At 43.5% G+C, this 24,925-nt stretch overlaps 1 protein-coding gene across 4 annotated transcripts in view; it reads left to right on the top strand.

Moving 5' to 3' along the window:
• aclyb (ATP citrate lyase b) overlaps positions 1-24,581 on the top strand; it is a 46,763-nt gene extending 22,182 nt beyond the window's left edge. Inside the window, exons 10-31 of one of the 4 annotated variants that reach the window (XM_063003296.1) lie at positions 1,707-1,768; positions 1,868-1,985; positions 2,074-2,228; positions 3,826-3,919; positions 4,402-4,455; positions 4,618-4,647; positions 6,754-6,895; positions 7,218-7,386; positions 9,088-9,192; positions 9,729-9,925; positions 12,605-12,686; positions 13,233-13,343; positions 16,863-16,990; positions 17,333-17,426; positions 18,243-18,397; positions 19,121-19,271; positions 20,177-20,320; positions 21,718-21,831; positions 21,955-22,037; positions 22,135-22,211; positions 24,041-24,198; positions 24,302-24,581. In XM_063003296.1, coding sequence (XP_062859366.1) covers positions 1,707-1,768; positions 1,868-1,985; positions 2,074-2,228; positions 3,826-3,919; positions 4,402-4,455; positions 4,618-4,647; positions 6,754-6,895; positions 7,218-7,386; positions 9,088-9,192; positions 9,729-9,925; positions 12,605-12,686; positions 13,233-13,343; positions 16,863-16,990; positions 17,333-17,426; positions 18,243-18,397; positions 19,121-19,271; positions 20,177-20,320; positions 21,718-21,831; positions 21,955-22,037; positions 22,135-22,211; positions 24,041-24,135 — 2,360 coding nt within the window. In that variant the 3' untranslated portion in view covers positions 24,136-24,198; positions 24,302-24,581. Of the gene's footprint in view, positions 1-1,706; positions 1,769-1,867; positions 1,986-2,073; positions 2,229-3,825; positions 3,920-4,401; positions 4,456-4,617; positions 4,648-6,753; positions 6,896-7,217; positions 7,387-9,087; positions 9,193-9,728; positions 9,926-12,604; positions 12,687-13,232; positions 13,344-16,862; positions 16,991-17,332; positions 17,427-18,242; positions 18,398-19,120; positions 19,272-20,176; positions 20,321-21,717; positions 21,832-21,954; positions 22,038-22,134; positions 22,212-24,040; positions 24,199-24,275 lie in introns of all 4 variants that reach the window. The other 3 variants (XM_063003295.1, XM_063003297.1, XM_063003299.1) reach the window with 3 other exon arrangements.
• The last annotated feature ends 344 nt before the right edge of the window (positions 24,582-24,925 follow it).

Below are 24,925 nucleotides of genomic sequence, written 5' to 3'. Positions count from 1 at the left end.
ATATCTCGATATGCTTTTGAAAAGTGGTGATATACGATACGATATAATGTAAACTTAAAGTACAGTGACAGGCCACTACCTGTATTTTACCTTATATTGTTTATAAGTTCTCTTAAAAACACTAAACATTGTAATTCTGATACATTCTGACTAATTACAGTGTTTATATTTTGTATTATTACAGGCTGTATTTATATTCATATTGACAATATTTATATTAAACAAACCAGCAGAATCTTACAATCACGTTTATACTGTCCGTTTTACTTAAAATCCCAATTAATATTCAATCATGCTATCATTGCAAAATGAATATCTGTCAATTATACAGCAACCAATGAAGAGAGAGAGATTGAAATTCGAAGCTCTGATTGGTTTATACATCTGAATCTCTTGAATTAGAGTTGTTTGCCCACAGAGTCAGAGTCAGAGAGGTTTTATTGTCATTCCAGCTACATACAAGTACATATTGAAACGAAACAGCGTTCCTCTAGGATCACGGTGTAACACGGTACAAAAAGTGCAAGACAATACAAAACAGTGTAAATACAACAATAAATACAAAAAATCCTATAATAAATAACTACAAAAGATATTCCTAATTATCCCTAATCTAAACAAGTAATTAGAAGACAGAACTAAAGACAAGTGTTAGTACATGATGGTGAATAGATGGTACAATGGTTCATGAGGTAGTGACATGTTGTACATTAGCAGCGTAAAATTGGCAATGCCGATAAGGTGCCTAAAAGTAGATAAGGAGGTGTGCAAACAAGAATGAATCTTTACCCTAGATAAGAGCACAGTTTTCTGATTCGATTCCAATGAATAATTTGTCTGAAAAGAGTCGATTCTGACTCATCGACTCAGTGATTCAGTTTCCATGCTTATATGTGAAGGAAAGCGTTCCGTTCAGCGCTTTTGTGTTTTTTTACGTTCTTAAATGGTGACCCGTGTATTCTATGTTCGTTCACTGACACAGTTTCTGGCCTCGCATCATTCTCGGACTCACGCAGTGGCCGACGCTCCTCGTACTCACGCCGGTGCTTTTGCTTTAGGTGCTGTCCAACATTCTGTATCTGAAAAACGTCCACACTAGTGATGTAGCTCGGCTTTTAGGGACTAGTTCGTCCTCTGTGCTAACTCCGTCCGGTACGACTCTCTGTCCATTATTTCACTGTTACGCGCTTGAGAGCGAGTGACGCGCGTTCGCTAACAATATCGCGATATGGCAAAAACCATTTCGAGTTTACAACTGTACCGGTATTATCGTGAACGATATTATATCGCCCACCCCTAGTGCTGACCCATCACTGTTGAAATCTTGAGCTCTCAAGCTCCGATCGGCTGTGTCTGAGGGGTGAACGGTCGAACGTGGTCCCTATTTCTGCCGCACTTGTGGCCTATACTGGCTGGTCGAGGCGCCTGCACGAGGGATGGTCGAGTCCCCAATAGCAAGGTGTGAATCTCTGCAAAGGCATGCGTGTCTGCGCCTCTCATCGGAAGTGACAGTTGGGGAATTGGATATGACTCGATTGAAAAAACAATACTGATGTTTCTTGCTTAGTATTTTTAACTCTCTCTGATTGGTTGCTGAGCTCTGCCTATTTGAGTGAGTGGCTGCTGAGAGCTGCACTTGGTAAACGATGTGTAGGACCAAATACTAGGTTGTTTATATTTATTTTTATTTTTCCTTTCTTTCACAGGTAAGGTGCTGATCATTGGCGGGAGCATTGCTAACTTCACCAACGTCGCGGCTACGTTTAAAGTGAGATTTTTCCCCATACAAACGAAAGTCTGTATCATAATTGTATTATTATGTGTTATTGTTAATATTCCTGCTTCGTCCTCATGTTTTGTTCTTCAGGGTATAGTGCGAGCCATTAAGGACTATCAGGGCCCTCTGAAGGAGCATGAGGTGACTATATTTGTGCGCCGCGGTGGACCGAATTACCAGGAAGGACTCCGGGTGATGGGAGAAGTGGGTAAGTACAGGATTCGGGGATTCAGTACTGCACCAGTGCTGTCGCTTACAGGTAATACAGCAGTACAGTAATGGTTTCACTTGTGTAGGAAAGACCACCGGGATTCCCATCCACGTCTTCGGCACCGAGACTCACATGACCGCCATCGTTGGCATGGCGCTCGGCCATCGTCCCATCCCCAATCAGCCTCCGGTCGCCGCCCACACCGCCAACTTCCTTCTCAACTCCAGTAGCAGCGCTGCGGTAAGTGTGCCAGCTACCGGTCAACATAGGGTTTTTTTTTTTTCAAGCGACCCAGGCAACACAAACAACGCATCAAAATGAAACACAAATTAAATTAAATAAACTTTGTTAATAAAAACTGTGGCAATCTGGTCCCACTGTGGTTTACAAAATGTAACATAAAGCCTCCACAAGGGGGCGTACTCGTTTAAGTTCATTTAAAATTCATTTATTTAATTATTATATTTTTCTCCACGACCCTATTTTTTTACCTTGTGATCCTTGACCCAAAGTTCATTTCCACACAGTTGCCGGTCACTTTATTAGGAGCTCCTGTAACTGTCCGCTCGGCCAGTCATGTGGCACCAGCACATACCGACTCTGCTCAAGAGCAAACATCTAATTGAATTCACTTTTGATGCATTTTGCACAGAGCAATGTCGAAAAACAGCCCAAAAAAACATCCAGTGAGTGGCAGTTCTTTAATAACCACATTTATTGCAACCATAGTAAGCGAATCAATATAGATACCATTAGGCGGATAGGCTGAAACTGCACAAACCACATTGGGTTTCACTTCTGTCTAAGGGCGCATATATATAAGAAGCAGTAAAACCGCTTTTGCGCCGGCTTTTTTTTTTTAATTATCTATTTTTTCCCCACTTTTCCCCCCCAAATTTTTATCCCTATTCTAGTCGTGTCCAATTACCCTGATTGTGTCCTCTATACTGATTCGACCCCTTGCCACTCAACTGACTTGCGCCCCCTCCGGCACGCAATCAGTACAGCCTGCATTTTTCACCTGCACGAGCCGAGTTCATACACCGAGAGACACTGCGCACGGAGGGTCACACCCCCCTCAATGTTATTCCTCAGCCCTGTGCAGGCGCCGTCAGCCAACCAGCAGGGGCCGCAATCGCACCAGTTATGCGGACCTACGCTCCGACTCTACACCTAAGCCCCTGAACAACAGCCAAACGTTGTTCATACTGCCGCCCAACCCAGTCGGAAAGGCAGAGCTGAGTTTCGATACGATGTATCTAGAAACCCAACTCTGGTGCGCTAGCGTACTTTTACCGCTGCGCCACCTGAGCTTTTGCCTTTGACCCAGTTTGCCGCTGACCTTTTCAAAGCTCCTCCAATGAGACGAACTATTTGATACAAGGCAGTAAAAGCGACTCAGACCATACGAACAAAACTTAGCGTGACTTATTGTAGTAAAACAGCGAGTGAGGAATGTGATTAGTGGAGGAACTTATGAGCAGTAATAATGAAGAGAAGTTTAGTGCTCCTGTCTCCTTCTTTTACTACATTAAACCACGTTAAGCTTTATTTTCAACCAGAAGCGTTTTAGACTCTGGGAGAAGCTGATTCTGATTCTCACCATTTCTCAGAAGCTGGAGCTGTAACACAAGTTTAAAAGTGAAACAGGGAGGAGAATCCAGATAAACACAGATACACGTGGAGCTTTAACCCTGGATCTGACGCTTATTCCACACTAATGAGGACGTTTTACTGCTCAATCCGAGTGTTGAACAAAGCGTCAGTTTGCGCCGAGGCTCATGGTTACGAGATACGTGTGCGTGTTTATTCATTACGCATTTGTTCCCTCTCTCAGACTCCGGCAACCTCCAGAACCGCTTCATTTTCCGAGCACCGAACCACCAACGACATCACACCGGCCAAAAAGCCCAAACCCGGAGTTCCACCAGGTAAACAAAGCCTCCTTGCCAATGCCAAAGTTAAACGATACAGTAAACTGGCCAGTCTCAGGTCATTGTTGTGGGACTATATGGACCTACTTAAAGATACAAGAACACTGGTGATGGGATTTTAGTTGGGGTGTAGCCTGTATATCCAGCGCAGGCTTTTAGTTCTGGAGAAGCAGGGATGCTCTGTTGTCTGTAAGTGATGAGGTTTGGGTGAATAATCAAGGTGACACATTGGTGCACAGTGGAACCACCAGGAGGAACCTGTTTGGGGAGCGATATCTGACTGCTATCGCGATAACCAACCTGCTCTTTTTTTTATCTGCCTTTTATTTCCATCCTTGAGCTTTTTTCTTTTTCCATTCTTTCATCCTGTGCTCTTCTTGTTTCATGCTTTCAGTTTGACCTTTTGTTTTGCTGCTCATCTTCAGTTCCTTTATGCAATCCTGTCTCTTTTATGTTCTTCTTTTCTCCACACCTCTAAGCTTCTTTCTGCCAGTCTTGGTTTGTGAGGAACGTGGCCAGTGCCAGAGCGACAGGTAAGAAGTCCAGGTCCTTACCGAGTGTGTTGATGTAAAAGATCAGGCTTGAGCAGCAGAGACTCAGACGTTTATACCGTGTGTACAGATTGTTTAATGTGTGTGTAACGAGGTCTTTGTGTTCTCTGTGGTCCGTCTCGTGTTGTGTCGTGCGGTGAACAGAACACCAGCGCACGGCAGACCGGAGTGGAGGTAGGGATGAATGGTACCGGCTGCTTTCTGTCTTTCTACGGGGTGTCTGCGGGTCCGAAAAACATCGTAATTTGTCAGTGTGAGGAATTAATGAATGTTTCATTCCTAGTCCCACAAGGGTAGACGTTCAGGGAGGCTGGGGTTTGTTTTCCAGCACAGAACTGCCTACTCTGGATGGTTCCAAACCTCATCTAAGCACAACAAATGTATTGTGTACGACCCTACCTAATTCACGGACTGTGACATAAGCCTTTAATTATGCAATTTGCTCTGAAATTCAAACTTTGTTCTTTTTTATTCGTGTAGCGCTCAAGTGTCTCACGTTTACTGGTTAATCTGCACTATGAGGCGTCCTAGCAATCCTACGGCAGTTCAGTTAGCAATCGCTTACTCAAAATGTCCAAGAAGTCGAAGTGTAAATGTTTCCATGAATTTAGGAATTCACTTACGTGTTGCTGTGTGAACAGTGTCCGTCTGTACACCGTATAGGCACCATACAGCTAAAAGAAGGTGTTGGACATCCTATTCCACATCTCTCTGAGTTTATCCATGGGAATTTGCGCCCATTTAGTCATAAGAGAATTTATAAAATCAGCTTTAAGGCGCCTACGTGGCGCAGCGGGATATTCTGCCTTGAAACTCGGCGTCGCTACCGGTCGTCTGGGCGCCACCTAGCGGGCACGATCGGCAGTGCCTGCAGCAGACTCTAATTGGCCAATGTGTCTGCTAGGGTGGGATGGCCGGACTATGTGGGTGGGGTCTTCAAACGCTGTGTAAGGACCCTGATTAGCAGATAGAGAGGCGTCTGTGCCTGCGCTATAGACTGCGCACGGGTCGGAGGAGGCGTGAGCAGCTTAATACCCACCTCGAATGCAATCCGGGATCCACAGCAAATTTACTACGTTAAACCAGGAGAAAATGCATAAATAAAATTGAAAAAAATCAATAAAATAAAATCAGCTTTAGACACCAGGCAGGGGTTAGGATGCAGGCCTCTGAGATGACTCCTCAAGACTTATGTCGTCCTGGCTTTGTGCACAGTGTCTCAGTCATGCATAAACAGGAAAGGGTCATCCCCAAACTGTTGCCTCAAAGTTAAAGCATGTACATGTTACATACATGTTCTAACAGTCAAGGAACATTAGGATTTGCACTGGAGCTAAATGATGTGCCATTAGATGCGAGAGGCAATGCACCAGTGCATTAAAACTCCTCCAGAAGAACTGAATCAAATGCGAAGCCTATTTCTGTATTTGTTATTTGTTATTTTGCTCGTGATGTGAATGAAACTACGGTCTATCAGACGACCAGCAGACATCCTGTTCATGTGCTCGTCTGTCTTTCTCTCTTTGCTTCAGATTTGCTGTGGTGTGATCATGATCACTGACTGGTGTGACTGGTCTTGTCCTGATACTAACAAGCCTTGTTCTAATAACGTTTGATTTGCCCTCATCCACTTCCCTTTTGGTTCAGCCCCCTAGAGCATCAGGCTAGCCAATCTGGTCATTTAGTGGCTTGAAGTGAAGTAGGTAAAGATGATGAAGAAGATAAATAAAATGATCTATTAACAAGTATAAGGTTTCGTGAGACGCTTCTTTATCGTCCACACAGAGTTAAATAAAGCTGCCTAGGACGATAGTGCTTGAGCTTTATGTTGGACGGTGTGCAGCTTGTGCATTTTGTAAAATCTGACGCATCTTTTCGGGAGGGGAAGTTGATGAGGCTGCGTTAACATGGGTGCTTGAGGCAGTCAATCAATTCCGGATTAAACAGGGGAATAAATAGCAAAACTGTGTGTGTGTGTGTGTGTGTGTGGTTTCTGTCAGTGAATGAGAATCATCTGAGAGTTATAATGATTTTTAAGCACTAGGGTGTGTGGATTTGCTCCTGTCTTTTCTGTATTGACTTCAAATTGTTCCAAAAATCAGGTCAGATGATCCATTACAATATTAATCCTTTAAAACTGTCTTAACGGTGAGGATGCAGCCCAGCTGTCCGGTCCTGTTTGAAGGAATGAATTGGTGGAATGAATCCGATTTGTTTATTTTGTTACATAGAAGTTAAAATTGAGGGTTTTTCCACCTGTTTGTTTCTTTCTCTCTGTAGCTAAAGCCACCACTCTGTTCAGCAATCACACCAAGTCCATCGTTTGGGGGATGCAGACCCGAGCCGTCCAGGGAATGCTGGACTTTGATTACGTCTGTTCTCGAGAGGAACCCTCGGTGGCCGCCATGGTTTATCCTTTCACGTGAGTGCCAGACCTTGTACCTGATCGATTCTCTTCGTTAGCCTCAGAGTAAGGACGGCTGCTCAGGTCCATTGTGGGTCTGAATTTATTTATTTACTCCCTTATTAATCCCACCCAGCAGACTTAGTGGCCAAGTTTGTCGGGTACATGCACTGCCAATGGACTCTGCTAGTGGGCGCCCAGCTGACCGGTAGCAGAGCCGATATTCGAATCCCAGCGCTGTTGTGATAGCGGAATATCCCGCTGTGCCACATAAATCGTCAATTAGCTAATTTAATAATAAATAATTGTACCTACATGCTTTTGATTGTTTTTGTATCAGTGGAGATCACAAGCAGAAGTTCTACTGGGGTCATAAGGAGATCCTGCTCCCGGTCTATAAGAACATGGCGGACGCTATGAAGAAGCATCCGGAGGTGGACGTCCTGATCAGCTTCGCCTCCCTGCGCTCTGCCTTTGACAGCACCATGGAGACCATGCAGTACCCACAGGTGAGTGTGTGCCCTCTCCAACACCTAATGGGAGCAGCATATATATATATATATATATATATACACACCGATCATAACATTAAAACCACCTCCTTGTTTCTACACTCACTGTCCATTTTATCAGCTCCACTTACCTTATAGAAGCACTTTGTAGTTCTACAACTACTGACTGTAGTCCATCTGTTTCTCTACATACTTTGTTACCCCCCTTTCATGCTGTTCTTCAATGGTCAGGACCCCCCACAGGACCACCACAGAGCAGGTATTATTTAGGTGGTGGATGATTCTCAGCACTGCAGTGACACTGACATGGTGGTGGTGTGTTAGTGTGTGTTGTGCTGGTATGAGTGGATCAGACACAGCAGCGCTGCTGGAGTTTAGCAGTAAATAAAATAAATAAACTTAAAAAGAGCCGGAAGATAAACCGGAGCAGCGCGCGCGTGTGTGTGTGTGTGTGTGTGTGTGTGTGCGCCTTTAGAAGAGACGCTTTGTTCACTGTATCGCTATAAGTGATTCATTGATTCACGAGTCATTTTTCGCGCAGCGTAAGTTTCTCTTCTCAGTTATCTCTCCGTGTTTACTGTTATTAATTAAATGTCGTGGTTTTAAATAAACACCAGCTACTACAGAACATTCTGTGTGACTCTCTTACATTAAAAAGCTTCATTACACTGATATTACCACAGATCTGTAACCGACCGTCAGACTCGTTCCGTCTAAGGAGCTAAAAGTTCAGCAGATGATCCTGAACTAACGAATTTGCTAATGAATAAACTTTTGCCTCTGATTGGCTCTGTAACGTTTTCTGTTCTCATCTACATCACAAGTAAGAACCGCTCACGATTTACCAAAGTGAACCAGGAGTTTATATAACGTGCTGATAGAATCGACTCAGATGTGACCGGGTTGAATGATCTTTTTAAAGTAAATATTATAATCAGCAAAATGACATGGTATGTATGATCCACAACGTTAATGATGTTATTTTAGGTCATGAAGAGCTTTCACTGTGGTTTCTGTACGATGGTTGATGAATGGTGATGTGATGGTTGGTGCTTTGTAGCTCAATGTCTGGATCAATCCACTGAGCTGTTAACTTAACGTGGTCTTTATATATCACACCATCGGATCGGCTACTTTTAGGAAATATCGCCGATCGCCGATAGCATATTTTGATTAAAAATCGGCCGATACCGATTCATAGCCGATCGATCGTCCCATCTCTAGTCCTGACCATTGAAGAACAGCATGAAAGGGGGTAACAAAGCATGTAGAGAAACAAATGGACTACAGTCAGTAATTGTAGAACTACAAAGTGCTCCTATATGGTAAGTGGAGCTGATAAAATGGACAGTGAGTGTAGAAACAAGGAGGTGGGATGAATCATTTTTGGGATGAATCGGAATCACAAATGCTCTTTTAACTGAATCGGCACAAATTTCCACAGACACTCTTTCCAAGTTCATATTTGTGTGCAGGGTTTGGAATGAGATGTCCAACCAGTTTATGGAGAGGTGTCCACATACTTTTGACCCTCCTGTTGATTTCAGGATGTTCGATAGTGTTTATAAGCTTTTAATACTAGAATGAGTTCCTGAATCACAAGATATAGCTACAGTGGCTCAGCAATGATAGCTGTGTGTGTGTGTGTGTGTGTGTGTGTGTGTGTGTGTGTGTGTGTGTGTGTGTGTGTGTGTGCAGATCCACACTATAGCCATCATCGCTGAGGGAATCCCTGAAGCTCTGACTCGAAAACTGATCAAAACCGCTGACGAGAAAGGAGTCACCATCATCGGACCGGCAACGGTAAACACGCTCATCATTTTTATATAACCCCCCCCCCTTCTACCCCCCCACATGACGTCATGGGTGTAGGACATGTGCTTCCTCTCCAAAGAGGTCATGTGTGCTGTTAGTGATTATGATGATTTCTCTGTGCCTGATTAGTAAGGCTGCATGGAACAGTGGTCGCCTGCCAAGGTTTGGAAGAAAGCCCAGACTGTCACCAGACAAGTTAGAAGCTGTCCACAGTCAAACGAGTTGTTATGTCGGCATGGGTCAATAGGCTGACATGCTTGCTTGACCGTGGCCAGTGTCACCCATGATTCAGTGTGTCTATTTTTGGCATGTTCATGGCCCACGTTCCCCCTTAGATCAAAGGGTCATTGGCAAAAGTAATTTTGACTGATCACATGATAAACCTGATCGTTGAGGATGGCAGCGCCCGCGTCCAGAGGGCACGAGAGGTCACTTCTCCGCCATGCTTGGCTGATATCACTGACGACAATGTTTGATATTTAAATGCTCAGTACTAACACGTGTCCACACATTTTGGCCATCAGGTGGGCGGCATAAAGCCGGGCTGCTATAAGATCGGAAACACCGGTGGAATGCTGGACAACATCCTGGCATCGAAGCTGTACCGCCCGGGCAGCGTGGCGTACGTGTCGCGGTCAGGCGGGATGTCTAACGAGCTGAACAACATCATCTCCCGCTCCACAGACGGAGTGTATGAGGGCGTGGCTATCGGAGGAGACAGGTGAGCAGTTCACTCTCGTTTAGAATACCGCCTCTACTGGGCGTGCCAAAAAACTAGAAATGCTCAAACCTGGCTCACGTTATTTTGGCCAATTTTGAACGTGTGCTCTTTTAACCGATGCTAATAAACTACGAAATCAGTTCCAAAAGAGTTGGGACAGTTGGGGGAAAATAAACAGTAAGTGACGACACACAGCAACGATTTTCAAATGGTGCCAAGTCACCCGTGCCACTGGCACTAACACGTGCCTACGGTCTGAGAGATGCCGGCATTGTTACAAATCAGGATGGTCCGTTCCTGATTTGGTTTGTAGAACTTGGTGTCCGGTATTTCCAAAAACAAATCAGGGTGGACACAGATGAGCTTGAGGACAAAGATGTTGGTGGCATTTCTGGATGTTGTTGATAAATGGCTTATTTGCATTTGTAGATACAGGGACATTGGTTTTAACCTTTACACACAGAGGACTTTTCTGAATTCTCGGAATCTTTTCTTGGTGGATAGTAGGGCTGGGCGATATATCGAGATTTTATAATATATCGATATATTTTCATACGCGATATAAGATAAGACAATATCGCTTATATCGATATAGATGTCACGTTCCAGTTAGATCCGACAGTTCGTCTTTCTCTTCTCCCAGTTTGTCTCTGCACATGTTCACCTGCCCCGCCCCTCTCCCTCACTGCCCCGCCCCTCTCCCTCACTGCCCCGCCCCCCTCCCTCACTGCCCCGCCCCACTCCCCTCACTGCCCTGCCCCGCCCCTCTCCCTCACTGCCCCGCCCCTCTCCCTCACTGCCCCGCCCCTCTCCCTCACTGCCCTGCCCCTCTCCCTCACTGAACACAACTCACCCCGCCCCACCGCTTCACCAGTAATTCCTGCAGGCAGTGAGAGCATGGAGGCGGATAAAGACATGACGGAAGCTATCGAAGAGGAGCTGCTTAGTAAAAAGAAAAATAATGACTTCTTTTGGAATTATTTGGAGATGTCAGATGAGCAGCAGAATAATGGATTCTGTAGAGAAAACCTAAAACAAGTCCAGACAGAAGGTTCCAGCTCTGTGTACCTTTGCTCATTCGTTTTCACTTCAAATCCCAAAGTTAAAAAACAAGAAAACGAGTCGTTATTCGTTTCAAAAACCGATATAAATATACAAGCGCATGCACGGGCTGACATGCACGTTAGTTTATACTGGAGGATATCCCGACGTCCGAGACTCATTTATTTATTTATCTTCTATTATAGTATTTCTTGTTCTCGGCCAATAAACAACCAAAAATGTATTAAATTGCATGAACTAACTCTGCAGTAAACACGGAACAAACAGCAATTAAACAACAAATAAAGCTGTTAAATAATAATAAAGTGCATGAAGCAGAACGCTGATTAAAATGCATTATATACTGTAATAGTTACACAGTAACATGAACGATTAGTTCTGCCTGTATTACAGAACTGAGTTCTATACGGTAAAAGAAAATATATTAATGTAAATGTTAATGTTGTGGCGACGGTGATGTAAAACAATGTATAAAGTCCAAACATGTGAGGGGGGGTTTAACGAGAACGCTACTTTTAATGTCACACAAGCTCAGTGCAAAACACGCAAGCGCAGCCGGAAACGGTCAATTTCTGTTATCTTCCCTACACACTCGCTCCCTGCGCCCTATAGTACACTTAACATTCTTAAAGGGCCAGACAATATATTTGTAATTCACATTACAGGACAGGTGAGACGTTAGAAAACAACAAACTTTTTCCTGGGTTCGATTCCTGATGATTTGTTCTAAACCTCGACCCACCCTTGCTTGTAAACCAGTGAGCTGTTTAATCACAACAGAATCACATGTGGACAATTTTAAAACAGTATTTTGGCAATTCTACAAACTTCTCAGTTTTAAATTGGCCTTTAAAGCCCTACTTTTTGGAATTGGGATATTTACACTTGCTGCTTGTTTGGGGGCATCACATTAGCTAGATGAACGAACTGCCTCAAGCACAGACAATCACCATCACAATAATTATATGGTTTTATAATGTGCACTCATTTAAAGTGAACCTGGACCATGTGCAATATCTTTTTAACATTTTTTAAATATCTTTACATTTCTATTTTTCATGTATGTATAGACATGTTTATATCTCTATATTCTTCAAAGCTGCTGTAACATTGCAAATTCCCCCTGTGGGATAATAAAAAGCTATTTTAGGTTCTAACAGGTTTCAGCAGATTTGTGTTCTTCGACTGTTGTTTACTAGAACTTGAGAAATGAAATGTTCACCATGGAAGCACTTCTGTAAGTCGCTCTGGATAAGAGCGTCTGCTAAATGCAGAAAATGTAAATGTAAATGAGGCCGTGTCTTTGGTAAAGGAGAACAATATAAATGTAGATATACGTTATAAATATACAGGATAAATTTGACATTTTGACACCAAACACAGATTATATCTTCCAAGACTTAAAAGGCGACCTCAATCACAGCAGGATACGTTACAATCGGGCCTTTGAGGGCCACCATGATGCAGATCTGGCCCTCTGTGAAAATGAGTTCGACACCCCTGGCCTATAGCGACAGAAACACGACAGCTATTTTCAAGTTATTTTCATCGTTGTTAAAGCAGTTTGCTTATCATGTGTAATGTTTTCGTAATGAAGTAGTTTTCTTTGTCCCACAGATATCCCGGATCTACATTCATGGACCACGTGCTGCGTTATGAGGACACTCCCGGAGTGAAGATGATCGTTGTGCTCGGAGAGGTAATAAAAAATCCCCAACCAAAAAAAAACGCAATTCGGTAATGCCCCATGATTGCCACCTACCTCATATACACACGATGGCCAAAAATATGCGGACACCCATTTTAAATATTGAGGTAGGCTGTTTAAGCTCCAGACGTTGCTAAAACGAAAGCATTATGGTCCAGTATGACCGTGCCTATGATGCTGTATTAACACCAAGCTCAGAGTCGGGTGTCCGCATACTTGTGGCCCTACGTGCACATGAAACGATGGCTAATACATCATTCCAATACGTTTTTAAATCAGACGATTACTTCAGCCAAACACTGAAGCTGGTGCTCGAGGTCTCTGTCACTAACAGAGTGAACTGAGGTAATGAAATGACCTGGTGCTTATCAGTTCTGCATGATTGCATTCCTGTGGGCATTCTGGTGTGACGTCAGGTCACATGATTATGGCTGTGTTTCAATAATGCAAGTGGGATTTGTAAGTGTCTTTCGGTCTCATAACTGCTTCTCTTCTCCTTCTGCGTGCGTGTGTGTGTGTGTGTGTGTGTGTGTGTAGATTGGAGGCACTGAGGAGTGCAAGATCTGCGAGGCGGTCGCTGAGGGCAGGATCACCAAACCTGTGGTGTGCTGGTGTATCGGCACCTGCGCCACCATGTTCTCATCAGAGGTTATTAGAAATAAAATTACAAATACCCGTTCACATACACACGCCGACATGCCAACACATTAGGACCGCCCCACTGGGTAGCGCTGGTGCATGTGAGGGTGAGGGATCAATTAAACATTGGAAACATTGGGCTGATGGAGGTTCCTCGGGGTTTATGTGTTGACCTGAGACCTGAGGGACTTCTATAAGAACCGAATCGTATCTCCCAAACAGCAAGGGGCTTACAGGCAGTGGTGAGTACCCACCGACAGTGGTCTGAGGAGGGACCAAGACTCATAAAAGGCTGTGGCATCTATTTCGGACCAATAGAGGACTCTGGCTGTACTGTGGCTCAAACTGCAGATCACCAGAAGAAGAGATTCACCAGGATGCACTGTAGGACGATCCACCTCACCATGTACACAAGTCAAAGGACCTGCTGGTAACATCCTGGTACAAGATACCACAGGCCTCCTTCAGATCTCTTGTAGTGTCCCACGTGCACGTTGTTTTGACTGCATATAAGTGGGGTGTTCCTAATGTTTTGGCTCATGTCCGTCACCTAATTTGGCTTTTGTATGTTTACTATATGACCAAAAGTATCTGGACACCCGCTTGAAGTTTAGGTGTACTCGTTGCAGTTTTGAAAACCAACCAAGACAGGGTCTAGACAAAAATGGGTCGCAGACAAAAGTAGTAATAATTAAATAAACGAAATTTAACAGGTTCTTAAAAAATAAACTTGTAGCGTAAAGCCTCCACAAGGGGGGCGTTTGTGTACATCTTGTAAACCACAGTAGTTTCGTTTTGTGTTTTGTTTTGCTGAATTTGATGTTTTGATAAATTTGATGTGTTTTAATGTGGGTCGCTTGAAAAAAAAGTGTGAAAAACCCAGCATTAAGGCATGGTTTGTTTCATTTTGGTGTGGATGTACTCTGGCAGCTTTGAAGAGTCCAGACCTCTTTGTTCAGACATCCCAAGTTGCAAAAACTCATTTCAGGGAGGTACCCCGGGACCCCCAAACACACACGCACACACACACACAAAAAAAAAAGCTAAAAAACCTCTCGCACATACCAAAGGATTATGGGTGATAACAGAACTTTTTGGAGCTGCTAACTGAGCTACTAAGCTAACTGTCCGCGTCACAAACACATAGTGCACTAGATAGTGTGAAAGATAATAGATTAATGTTTCCTACATAGTGCACTACTTTGTATATTAGAAAATAATTTATGTTCCTTAATTGGTGCACTAGGTAGTGTACTAGATAATAGACTTATATTTCTTGCATAATGCTTTAGGTAGCGTATTAAAGGATTTACGTTCCCTACACAGTGCACTAAATTGTATATCAGATAACGGATTTATGTTCCCTACATAGTTGCACTAGATAGTATTTTAGATATGAATTTATGTTCCCTACGTAGTGCACTAGATAGTGAATTAGACAATTGGTGTATGTTTCCTAAACAGTGCACTAGATTGTATATCAGATAACGGATTTATGTTCCCTACATAGTTGCACTAGATAGTATTTTAGATATGAATTTATGTTCCCTACGTAGTGCACTAGATAGTGAATTAGACAATTGGTTTATGTTTCCTAAACAGTGCACTAAATTGTATATCAGATAACGGATTTATGTTCCCTACATAGTTGCACTAGATAGTATTTTAGATATGAATTTATGTTCCCTACGTAGTGCACTAGATAGTGAATTAGACAATTGGTGTATGTTTCCTAAACAGTGCACTAGATTGTATATCAGATAACGGATTTATGTTCCCTACATAGTTGCACTAGATAGTATTTTAGATATGAATTTATGTTCCCTACGTAGTGCACTAGATAGTGAATTAGACAATTGGTTTATGTTTCCTAAACAGTGCACTAAATTGTATATCAGATAACGGATTTATGTTCCCTACATAGTTGCACTAGATAGTATTTTAGATATGAATTTATATTCCCTACGAAGTGCACTAGATAGTGAATTAGACAATTGGTTTATGTTTCCTAAACAGTGCACTAAATTGTATATCAGATAACGGATTTATGTTCCCTACATAGTTGCACTAGATAGTATTTTAGATATGAATTTATATTCCCTACGAAGTGCACTAGATAGTGAATTAGACAATTGGTTTATGTTTCCTAAACAGTGCACTAGATTGTATATCAGATAACGGATTTATGTTCCCTACATAGTTGCACTAGATAGTATTTTAGATATGAATTTATGTTCCCTACGTAGTGCACTAGATAGTGAATTAGACAATTGGTGTATGTTTCCTAAACAGTGCACTAAATTGTATATCAGATAACGGATTTATGTTCCCTACATAGTTGCACTAGATAGTATTTTAGATATGAATTTATGTTCCCTACGTAGTGCACTAGATAGTGAATTAGACAATTGGTTTATGTTTCCTAAACAGTGCACTAAATTGTATATCAGATAACGGATTTATGTTCCCTACATAGTTGCACTAGATAGTATTTTAGATATGAATTTATATTCCCTACGAAGTGCACTAGATAGTGAATTAGACAATTGGTTTATGTTTCCTAAACAGTGCACTAGATTGTATATCAGATAACGGATTTATGTTCCCTACATAGTTGCACTAGATAGTATTTTAGATATGAATTTATGTTCCCTACGTAGTGCACTAGATAGTGAATTAGACAATTGGTGTATGTTTCCTAAACAGTGCACTAAATTGTATATCAGATAACGGATTTATGTTCCCTACATAGTTGCACTAGATAGTATTTTAGATATGAATTTATGTTCCCTACGTAGTGCACTAGATAGTGAATTAGACAATTGGTGTATGTTTCCTAAACAGTGCACTAAATTGTATATCAGATAACGGATTTATGTTCCCTACATAGTTGCACTAGATAGTATTTTAGATATGAATTTATGTTCCCTACGTAGTGCACTAGATAGTGAATTAGACAATTGGTGTATGTTTCCTAAACAGTGCGCTAGATTGTATATCAGATAACGGATTTATGTTCCCTACATAGTTGCACTAGATAGTATTTTAGATATGAATTTATGTTCCCTACGTAGTGCACTAGATAGTGAATTAAACAATTGGTTTATGTTTCCTAAACAGTGCACTAGATTGTATATCAGATAACGGATTTAATACGCGATCGGGAAAAAAGTCTGTGTCGCCTGCGTGCGTGCGTGCGCGTGTGTGTGTGTGTGTGTCGCTCTTGGCCGCTCGTTCTAGATTCCGGGAGATTTTATCTGACTTGCGGGCATCAGGGAGCCGCTATGTACATGCGGGAGACTTGGGATGTCTGTTTGTTCCACATTTTTGGGATGAACTGGAACATCAATTGCAAGCCAAACTCTTGTGGAAAGCCTTCTGATAAGAGTAGATGCTGTTATCACAGCAAAGAGGGCGCAAACTCCATACTGACCAACAAAGGCATGCTCAGGTGTCCACATACTTTAAGTCAGAAGTGTGTGTGTGTGTTTATGTATATAAAATACCCGTCACGTGTGTGCTCTTCAGGTGCAGTTCGGCCACGCGGGTGCTTGCGCCAATCAGGCGTCGGAGACGGCCGTGGCGAAGAACGAGGCGCTGCGTGAGGCCGGAGTTTACGTTCCCAGAAGCTTTGATGAGCTCGGAGACGTAATCAGGTCAGAAACCCTGTAAAAACAAATACAACTGAAGCTCTGAACACTTTACGGTACATAAAATTGTCTAGAAAAAAGGTAAATGACCAGATTTGAAAAATAAGCATAATGGTGAAAAAAAAATGGTGTATAAACTCTTTTCAAAATTTGAAATTGTTACTATAATATTGCTGAAAATGAAAATATAAAATGGATTAAAATATAAAGACAAGGTTAAATAAACAGACAGAAACATAATACCTATTTTTTTGCCATTAAATGACACGTGTTAAATATGTCGTCAAAACCCAAATAAATACATAAATAAATATTATAATATTGCAAAATATTTTGCTTCTTGACCAGGTCTGTGTATGATAAGCTGGTAGAGGGCGGTGTGATCATTCCAGCACAGGAAGTTCCTCCCCCTACAGTCCCGATGGACTATTCCTGGGCCAGGGTAATTATTACTATGTTATTAACATCATTTCTATTAATATGCACTTAGTGAGCACTTTATTAGGTACACCTAGTTATTTAGGCCATTTTAGGAGCTCGACCTGCCACATATTTATTGAAAATCCTATCCTGAGGCAGTTGTAGCCTAGCGGTTAAGGTTACTGGACTTGTAATTGAAAGGTCGCTTGTTCAAGCCCCACCACTGCCAGGTTGCCACTGTTGGGCCCTTGAGCAAGGCCCTTAAACCTCAATAGCTTAGACTGTATACTGTCACAGTACTGCTTTGGATAAAAGCATCTGCTTAATGCCAGAAATGTAAATGTAGTATTATTGAAATGGACCATTTGCACTCCGACCGCACTGATATTAACATGGTAATGACATTGACTGAGTGTATCAGGTGTAGCAGTGTTGTTGGGATTGTAAACACTCCCTTATTAAGGGTTATGTATACTTTTTGTGGACCATCAGTGGATGCTTTCTGTTTTTTTGTTTTTTATATTTAGTTAAAGTGCTGGGTTGTTTACAAATCCCAACAACACAGCTGTACCTGCTACACGCATACCACATACTCATACAACACACACTACCATGTCGTTTACCTAGTCAGTGTAGAGAATGGTTGACCACTCAAATAATCGATCAGTCGGGGTTTCCTTTATATTGATGCACTAGGGGGAAATACAGTCAGTATTTGTATACCAACAATGTGCATCTATATGTTAGGTGTAGCTCTTAAAATTGTGAATTCTGCATATTGATGCACACGGTTTGTGTGTGTGTGTGTGTGTGTGTGTGTGTGTGTGTGTGTGTGTAGGAACTGGGTCTGATCCGTAAGCCCGCCTCCTTCATGACCAGTATCTGTGACGAGAGGGGTCAGGAGCTGATCTATGCCGGGATGCCCATCACTGAGGTCTTTAAGGAGGAGATGGGATTAGGAGGAGTGCTCGGCCTGCTGTGGTTCCAGAGGAGGTACATCTCACTCTGTACGGTGCTGGGAAAAAGTATTTGCCCCCTCCTGATGTTTTATATTCCTAAATAATACATTATTTGAAGTTAATAACTGGTTGGGCTACTTCCAGTTACTGGAGGACCAGTCTTCCATATAGTTGTTTAATGGTTGCTTTAATTCACCCACAGTATGGGCATTGGAGCGTGAAGTGCTCATTTAAGGTGGACCAGTTCTTGTTGTTCAGCTCAGTGTCAGATCACGCTGCTTAACAAGCGAATGATCAGGTGTCCACATACTTTTGGCTATGTTGCTCGACAATGCAAACCTTTTACTCAGGGATTGCTGAGTCCAGGTTCGGGTGTTTTGACCACACCCATTTCCAACAGGTGCATGACAACAGTGATATGCTTTCAAGTCGATGGCAACAGTTTGGGGAAGGCCCTTGTCTGTTTGTCTGCACAGAGCCCTGACCTCAACCCTATTGAACACCTGTAGCATGAATTGGAATGTTGATTGTGAGCCAGGGCTTTTTTTAATTGAGCCTTTTTGGGAAAGGGGACGGGGTGCAAGTCCAAAATAATGGATTAGGTAAGGGGGTTTCTAACAAGCTTATGGTTAGGTGTCCAAATACTTTTGGCTATACTGTGTGTAATTTTCATACTTGGGTTGGAAGTCGTGACCGTCGTGAATTAATAATAGACTTAATAGAATGTGACTCTGTGTGTGTGTGTGTGTTGCTGCAGGTTACCCCGGTACGCCTGTCAGTTCATCGAGATGTGTCTGATGGTGACGGCCGATCACGGTCCCGCTGTGTCCGGAGCTCATAACACCATCGTGTGCGCTCGTGCCGGGAAAGACCTGGTGTCCAGCCTCACGTCCGGCCTGCTCACCATCGTAAGGGCTCTAGAGAATGTGCTACGTCTGTCTGGTGGACGTTTCTGTGTTAGTGCTATTAAAGAAACATGCCAGCAGGGATCTCTAACAAAAATGTCTGGGAGAAGTCCTTGCAAAAGCTGGTTGTTACCTGCTCTGAAGCTTACATGCGTTGTTTACACAGCACATACAAGTGTTTTCTGGCTGTGTCCCAAACCACATCAATGTGCTACAAAGTGTATGACTGTACTCTCAGGTTTTTTCCCTTACGTCCCAGTCTAGTCACCCCTTTATATATGGCCACTTCTTTTCCCCTGACAGAGACAGGGCTGTATCATGCACTGCTATACCTGCCAGCAGGAACCACAGTAGCTGCAGCAACAAGGAACTTATTTAACCCTCCTTCCTCAGGCACAGCCGACAGAGCCTGAGATTCGACCATCAGACAAAATGAACTTCCTGTTTTTAGGAAAACACAAAATTGACCAAAATATAAAGACAAGATAAAATAAACAGCCAGAAATATAATGCTTATTTCACCATTAAATGACACGCGTGTTAAACATGGCGTAAAAACCCAAATAAATAAGTAAATACGATTAGGAAAACACAAGGCACTTGTAGCCTATTGGTTAAGGTACTGGACTAGTAATCAGAAGGTTGCTGGTTCAAGCCCCATACTGCCAGGTTGCCACTGTTGGGCCGTTGATCAAGGCCCTTAACACTCAATTGCTCAGACTGTATACTGTCACAGTACTGTAAGTCACTTTGGATAAAAGCGTCCGCTAAATGCAGAAAACTGTAAATGTAAAACACACTGTAACATTGGTTAAGAGTATAAGTGTGTGTGTGTGTGTGTGTGTGTGTGTGTGTGTGTGTGTGTGTGCGTGTGCGTGTGCGTGTGCGTGTGTGTGTGTGGTGTACAGGGAGACCGTTTTGGCGGCGCCCTGGACGCGGCAGCCAAGCAGTTCAGTAAAGCGTTCGACAGCGGCATGCTGCCCATGGAGTTCGTCAACAAGATGAAGAAAGACGGCAAACTGATCATGGGCATTGGGCATCGGGTCAAATCGGTAGGTACTTCATTTTATAACGGCTCAAATTTTACGAAAGTGAAGCGTCTACACCTGAAAAACATTTATTATTGTTCATGGTTGGCATCAAGTCTCCTGCGTACAACTCTTAAACGATACACAATCCACCAATGTGCCAAAACATTACGACCCCTAGGGCTGAAACGGTTCCTCGAGAACTCGCACGGACGACTTTTACTTTTGCACGACGCGTTCACGCTGTGGTCAGGTGATGTGAAGAAGCCGAGGGCTGCGTCCGAAACACTTAAACAATACTTAACAGGACTTAAACCGGGTACTTTTCACGTACAGTTCAATGTATACTACGTATCTGGACACGCTCGCATGCAGTACGCTCCTGCGTACTGTTCAGTGTTAAAGTCGAGCCGAGATTTGATAACACAGACTGCAAAATATAGAAAGAGAAAATATCGAGGGGTGAACAGAGGAGACAGAGAAAACCACAGAAAGTTTGAGGTCATTTTAAGCTGGAAAAAAGGAAAACTCAGAACAACATCCACACCATCAGAGCGTCGTGTTGATACCCCGGCTTTTCTTCATTACAACCACCACAGGCTTTTTTGAAGTTTTAGGCAAACACACACGTACACACACACACACACACCAGATCTACCTCATCTAGAGATACAATCCTGACAGAATTTTTTTTACCTCCTACAAACGCCACAAAGCCTCTCAACAAAATATTAAAGCTTTATGTTCTGCCTGAGCCATAGCTGAAACTTTTAGTTCTGAAAGTTGCACAAATTAGAGGCAAGTTATATTTATGTTTTATTGTTTATTATTATTTATGCCTTAGTTTTAGGTGCCTGTTTACATTTTAAAAGTAATTTGATTAATTTTTGATGTATTTGTTTTTGCATTTCAAAAATGTTCTCTTTAAACTGTCCTGTGTGCAGGAATAAAAATTTACAGTTTGCTTTAAGAGACGCGTCTTATTTTATCTTATACGTATTTATTTTTTCTCTTTATTAAAGCAGAAGTATTTCTTATCTGTTGTAGCCTAGTGGTTAAAGTATTGGACTAGTAATCCAAAGGTTGCTGCTTCAAGCCCCACCACTGCCAGGTTGCCACTGTTGGGCCCTTGAGCAAGGCCCTTAACCCTCAATTGCTTACACAATATACTGTCACACTACTGTAAGTTGCTTTGGATAAAAGCTTCTGCTAAATGCCGAAAATGTAAATGTAATCTGATTTCTCGATTAATCGCTGGAATAATCGATAGAATACTCGATTCCAAAAATAATCGATAGCTGCAGCCCTAACGACCCCCACAATATATACTTCATAACAATTCAGACACCGAATGTAAACATTTTATTTATTTATAATAAAAATGTCTGATTGTAAATATTCCACCTGTTGTTCCTGCTCAGATCAACAACCCGGACATGAGGGTGCAGATCCTGAAGGACTTTGTGAAGCAGCACTTTTCCTCCACGCAGCTGCTGGACTACGCTCTGGACGTGGAGAAAATCACCACCTCCAAGGTCTGTGGTCGCCTCCGGAACGGACTCTGCTCTGACCTTTCCTGTACAGCGTTTGTGTATTTTGTGTATATCCGGCGGTCGTGGTACATCCGTGATCGTGTGATGTTCTCTGTGTGTGTGCAGAAGCCCAATCTGATCCTGAACGTGGACGGTCTCATCGGCGTGGCCTTCGTGGACTTATTAAGGACGTGCGGAGGGTTCACACGGTAAGAACATGCGTGTTCCACACCGCTTCCTCCTCGAGTGCCGGACGAGGCTCCGCCCCTTCCTGTTCCGTCGCTGATCCTTCCTCTGTGTTTGCAGGGACGAGGCGGACGAGTTCGTGGAAATCGGCGCTCTTAACGGGATCTTCGTCCTGGGACGCAGCATGGGCTTCATCGGTACGTGTTCGTCTTCAGATGCGCTCGTGGCCAGCGGTGTTTAAAAGCCCAGGTTTGGCGTGAACACCTACTGGAGTACAAGGCGACGTCAGGCACAAATTCCCACAAACACACTCCAAAATCTTGTGCTAGCCCTTTTCAGGAAGGTAGAAGCTGTTGTAGCTGCCAGTTCCATATTTTTCGGCATTTAGCGACGTTCTCATCCAGAGCGACCTACAGAAGAGCTTCCATAGTGAACATTACCTTACTCTAGTTTAAGTACAACAGTCCAACAACACACATCTGATAAAACTCAATTTTAGAACAATTTTTTAAAATAGGAAATAAATAAGAGAATTAGTAAGTACATGTTAGTTCTCAGTGCTTAGTAAAGAGGTGATGAATGACTTGATGCTTGTCTTCCTCGAGTTGTGGGTGGAGGATCAGGTCGAGCGAGACTAGTGACTCGCTCGACCTGAGCTCGACTTGAGCCGAGTTTTATTAGACCTCGAAGGTAGCTTGGTGCTGGTCCATTTTTGGCTTTGTAGGCGAACATCAGTGTTTTAAATTGAATGTGGGCAGCTACAAGAAGCCAGCAGTGGGGGGGGGGGGGGGGGGGGGGGGGTGATGTGGCAGCAGTGTGGTGATGGTGTGGCAGCAGTGTGGTGATGGTGTGGCAGCAGTGTGGTGATAGCGTGGCAGCGGTGGGTGATGTGATGTGGCAGCAGTGGGGTGATATGGTGTGGCAGCAGTGGGGTGATGAGATGTGATGTGGCAGCAGTGGGGTGATTATGTGGCAGCGATGTGGTGATTACGCAGCAGCAATGGGGTGATGTGATGTGATGTGGCAGCAGTGGGGTAATGATGTGGCAGTGGTAGGGTGATGCTGTGGCAGCAGTGTGGTGATGACGTGGCAGCAGTGGGGTGATGACGTTGCAGCGGTGGGGTAATAACGTGGCAGCAGTGGGGTGATGGTGTGGCACAAGTGGGCTGATGATGTGGCAGCAGTGGGGTGATTACGTGGCAGCAGTGGGGTGATGACGTGGCAGCAGTGGGGTAATGATGTGGCAGTGGTAGGGTGATGCCGTGGTAGCAGTGGGGTGATAACGTGGCAGTGGTAGGGTGATGCCGTGGCAGCAGTGGGGTGATATGGTGTGGCAGCAGTGGGGTGATGAGATGTGATGTGGCAGCAGTGGGGTGATTATGTGGCAGCAGTGGGGTGATTATGTGGCAGCGATGTGGTGATTACGCAGCAGCAATGGGGTGATGTGATGTGATGTGGCAGCAGTGGGGTAATGATGTGGCAGTGGTAGGGTGATGCTGTGGCAGCAGTGTGGTGATGACGTGGCAGCAGTGGGGTGATGATGTGGCAGCAGTGGGGTAATGATGTGGCAGTGGTAGGGTGATGCTGTGGCAGCAGTGGGGTGATAACGTGGCAGTGGTAGGGTGATGCCGTGGCAGCAGTGGGGTGATAACGTGGCAGCAGTGGGGTGGTGTGATGATGAATCTGAGTAGCTTCCATGGAGAGAAATGGCCGAATCTTCCTGATGTTGTAGAGGAGGATCCAGCATCTTGTCATGTTGGCTACATGAGGAGAGAAGCTCAGCTGGTCATCCAGGACGACACTAAGGCTTCGTACATGATCAGATGGTCTAATCTGGGAGTCATTGAGAAAGATGACCAGGTCCTGGGTTGGAGATTGATCTCCAGTAATAAGTAACATCTCTGTCTTGCTGGGAATAAGTTAAACCCCAGTAGTTTTGGAACAGGATGTCCAGCAAGCAAACGTTTGAGATGTCCATATACTTTTGGTCATGCAGTGTGTTAACGGTCATCTCCTCGTCCTCTAGGTCACTATCTGGACCAGAAGCGTCTGAAGCAGGGTCTGTATCGGCACCCGTGGGACGACATCTCCTACGTGCTCCCCGAACACATGTCCATGTGACCTCCATCACCCCCGTCAGCCTAGATGTTCGTCTCTCCTCGTCCTGTCTCTGACCTGATACTGGTGTGTGGAGGTGGAGGGTGGAGGGCGCTATTTATTATGGGGGGGGGGGGGGTGTACGAGGTTGATTTAAAGTTCAGCTCTGTGTTACTGTTGTTTCTAAAAGCACTTTCATCCACTTCCTGTCCTAACACAAGAGGAGCGACGTCTACACCATCAGCACCGAGACCAACGCGCTGCCGTAGCGCTAACTAGCTAATGTGCTTCAATAAAAGCTTTGCTCATGACCTGCCTGGAAAAAACTGCCTTCAGACACACACATGAAAGCCTGATCGTCGTATAATTAGCTAACTCGCTATGTTGTAACCTTTGATACTTAGCCATGCGACGTTTAGCTTCCACCTAGATTTACACGTTCGCCGAATAAATACGTGGTTTTTATGTTAGCTTTGTGCTTACTATCTGTTTGCTAAATCACAACTCTAGTGGTTTGGTGTCCTGACAGGTCGACCGCTTGGTAAATATACAATTTGCTAACTAGCCAGTTTGCTTACTAGATGTTTTGCTTTAAAACTAGTTTGCCAACTATTTAACTCAACAGTTTGCGAGTTTGATAGCTAGCTGGATGTTTTGTGTATTAGCTAGCTTCAGGACAAAAATACGTCGATAATTACTCGGAATTATTTGGCTAATTTGCTGGATTTAGAACTATCTGGCTACCTCACAAAGTGAGATCGCTAATTCACTGCTTTAAAATCTTGATAATTAGCCAGTTTGATTGAATTTGGCT

The sequence above is a fragment of the Trichomycterus rosablanca genome, chromosome 10 (assembly GCF_030014385.1).
Source record: "Trichomycterus rosablanca isolate fTriRos1 chromosome 10, fTriRos1.hap1, whole genome shotgun sequence".
Taxonomy (NCBI): Eukaryota; Metazoa; Chordata; class Actinopteri; order Siluriformes; family Trichomycteridae; genus Trichomycterus; species Trichomycterus rosablanca.
This window is presented reverse-complemented; position numbering and strand designations above follow the sequence as displayed.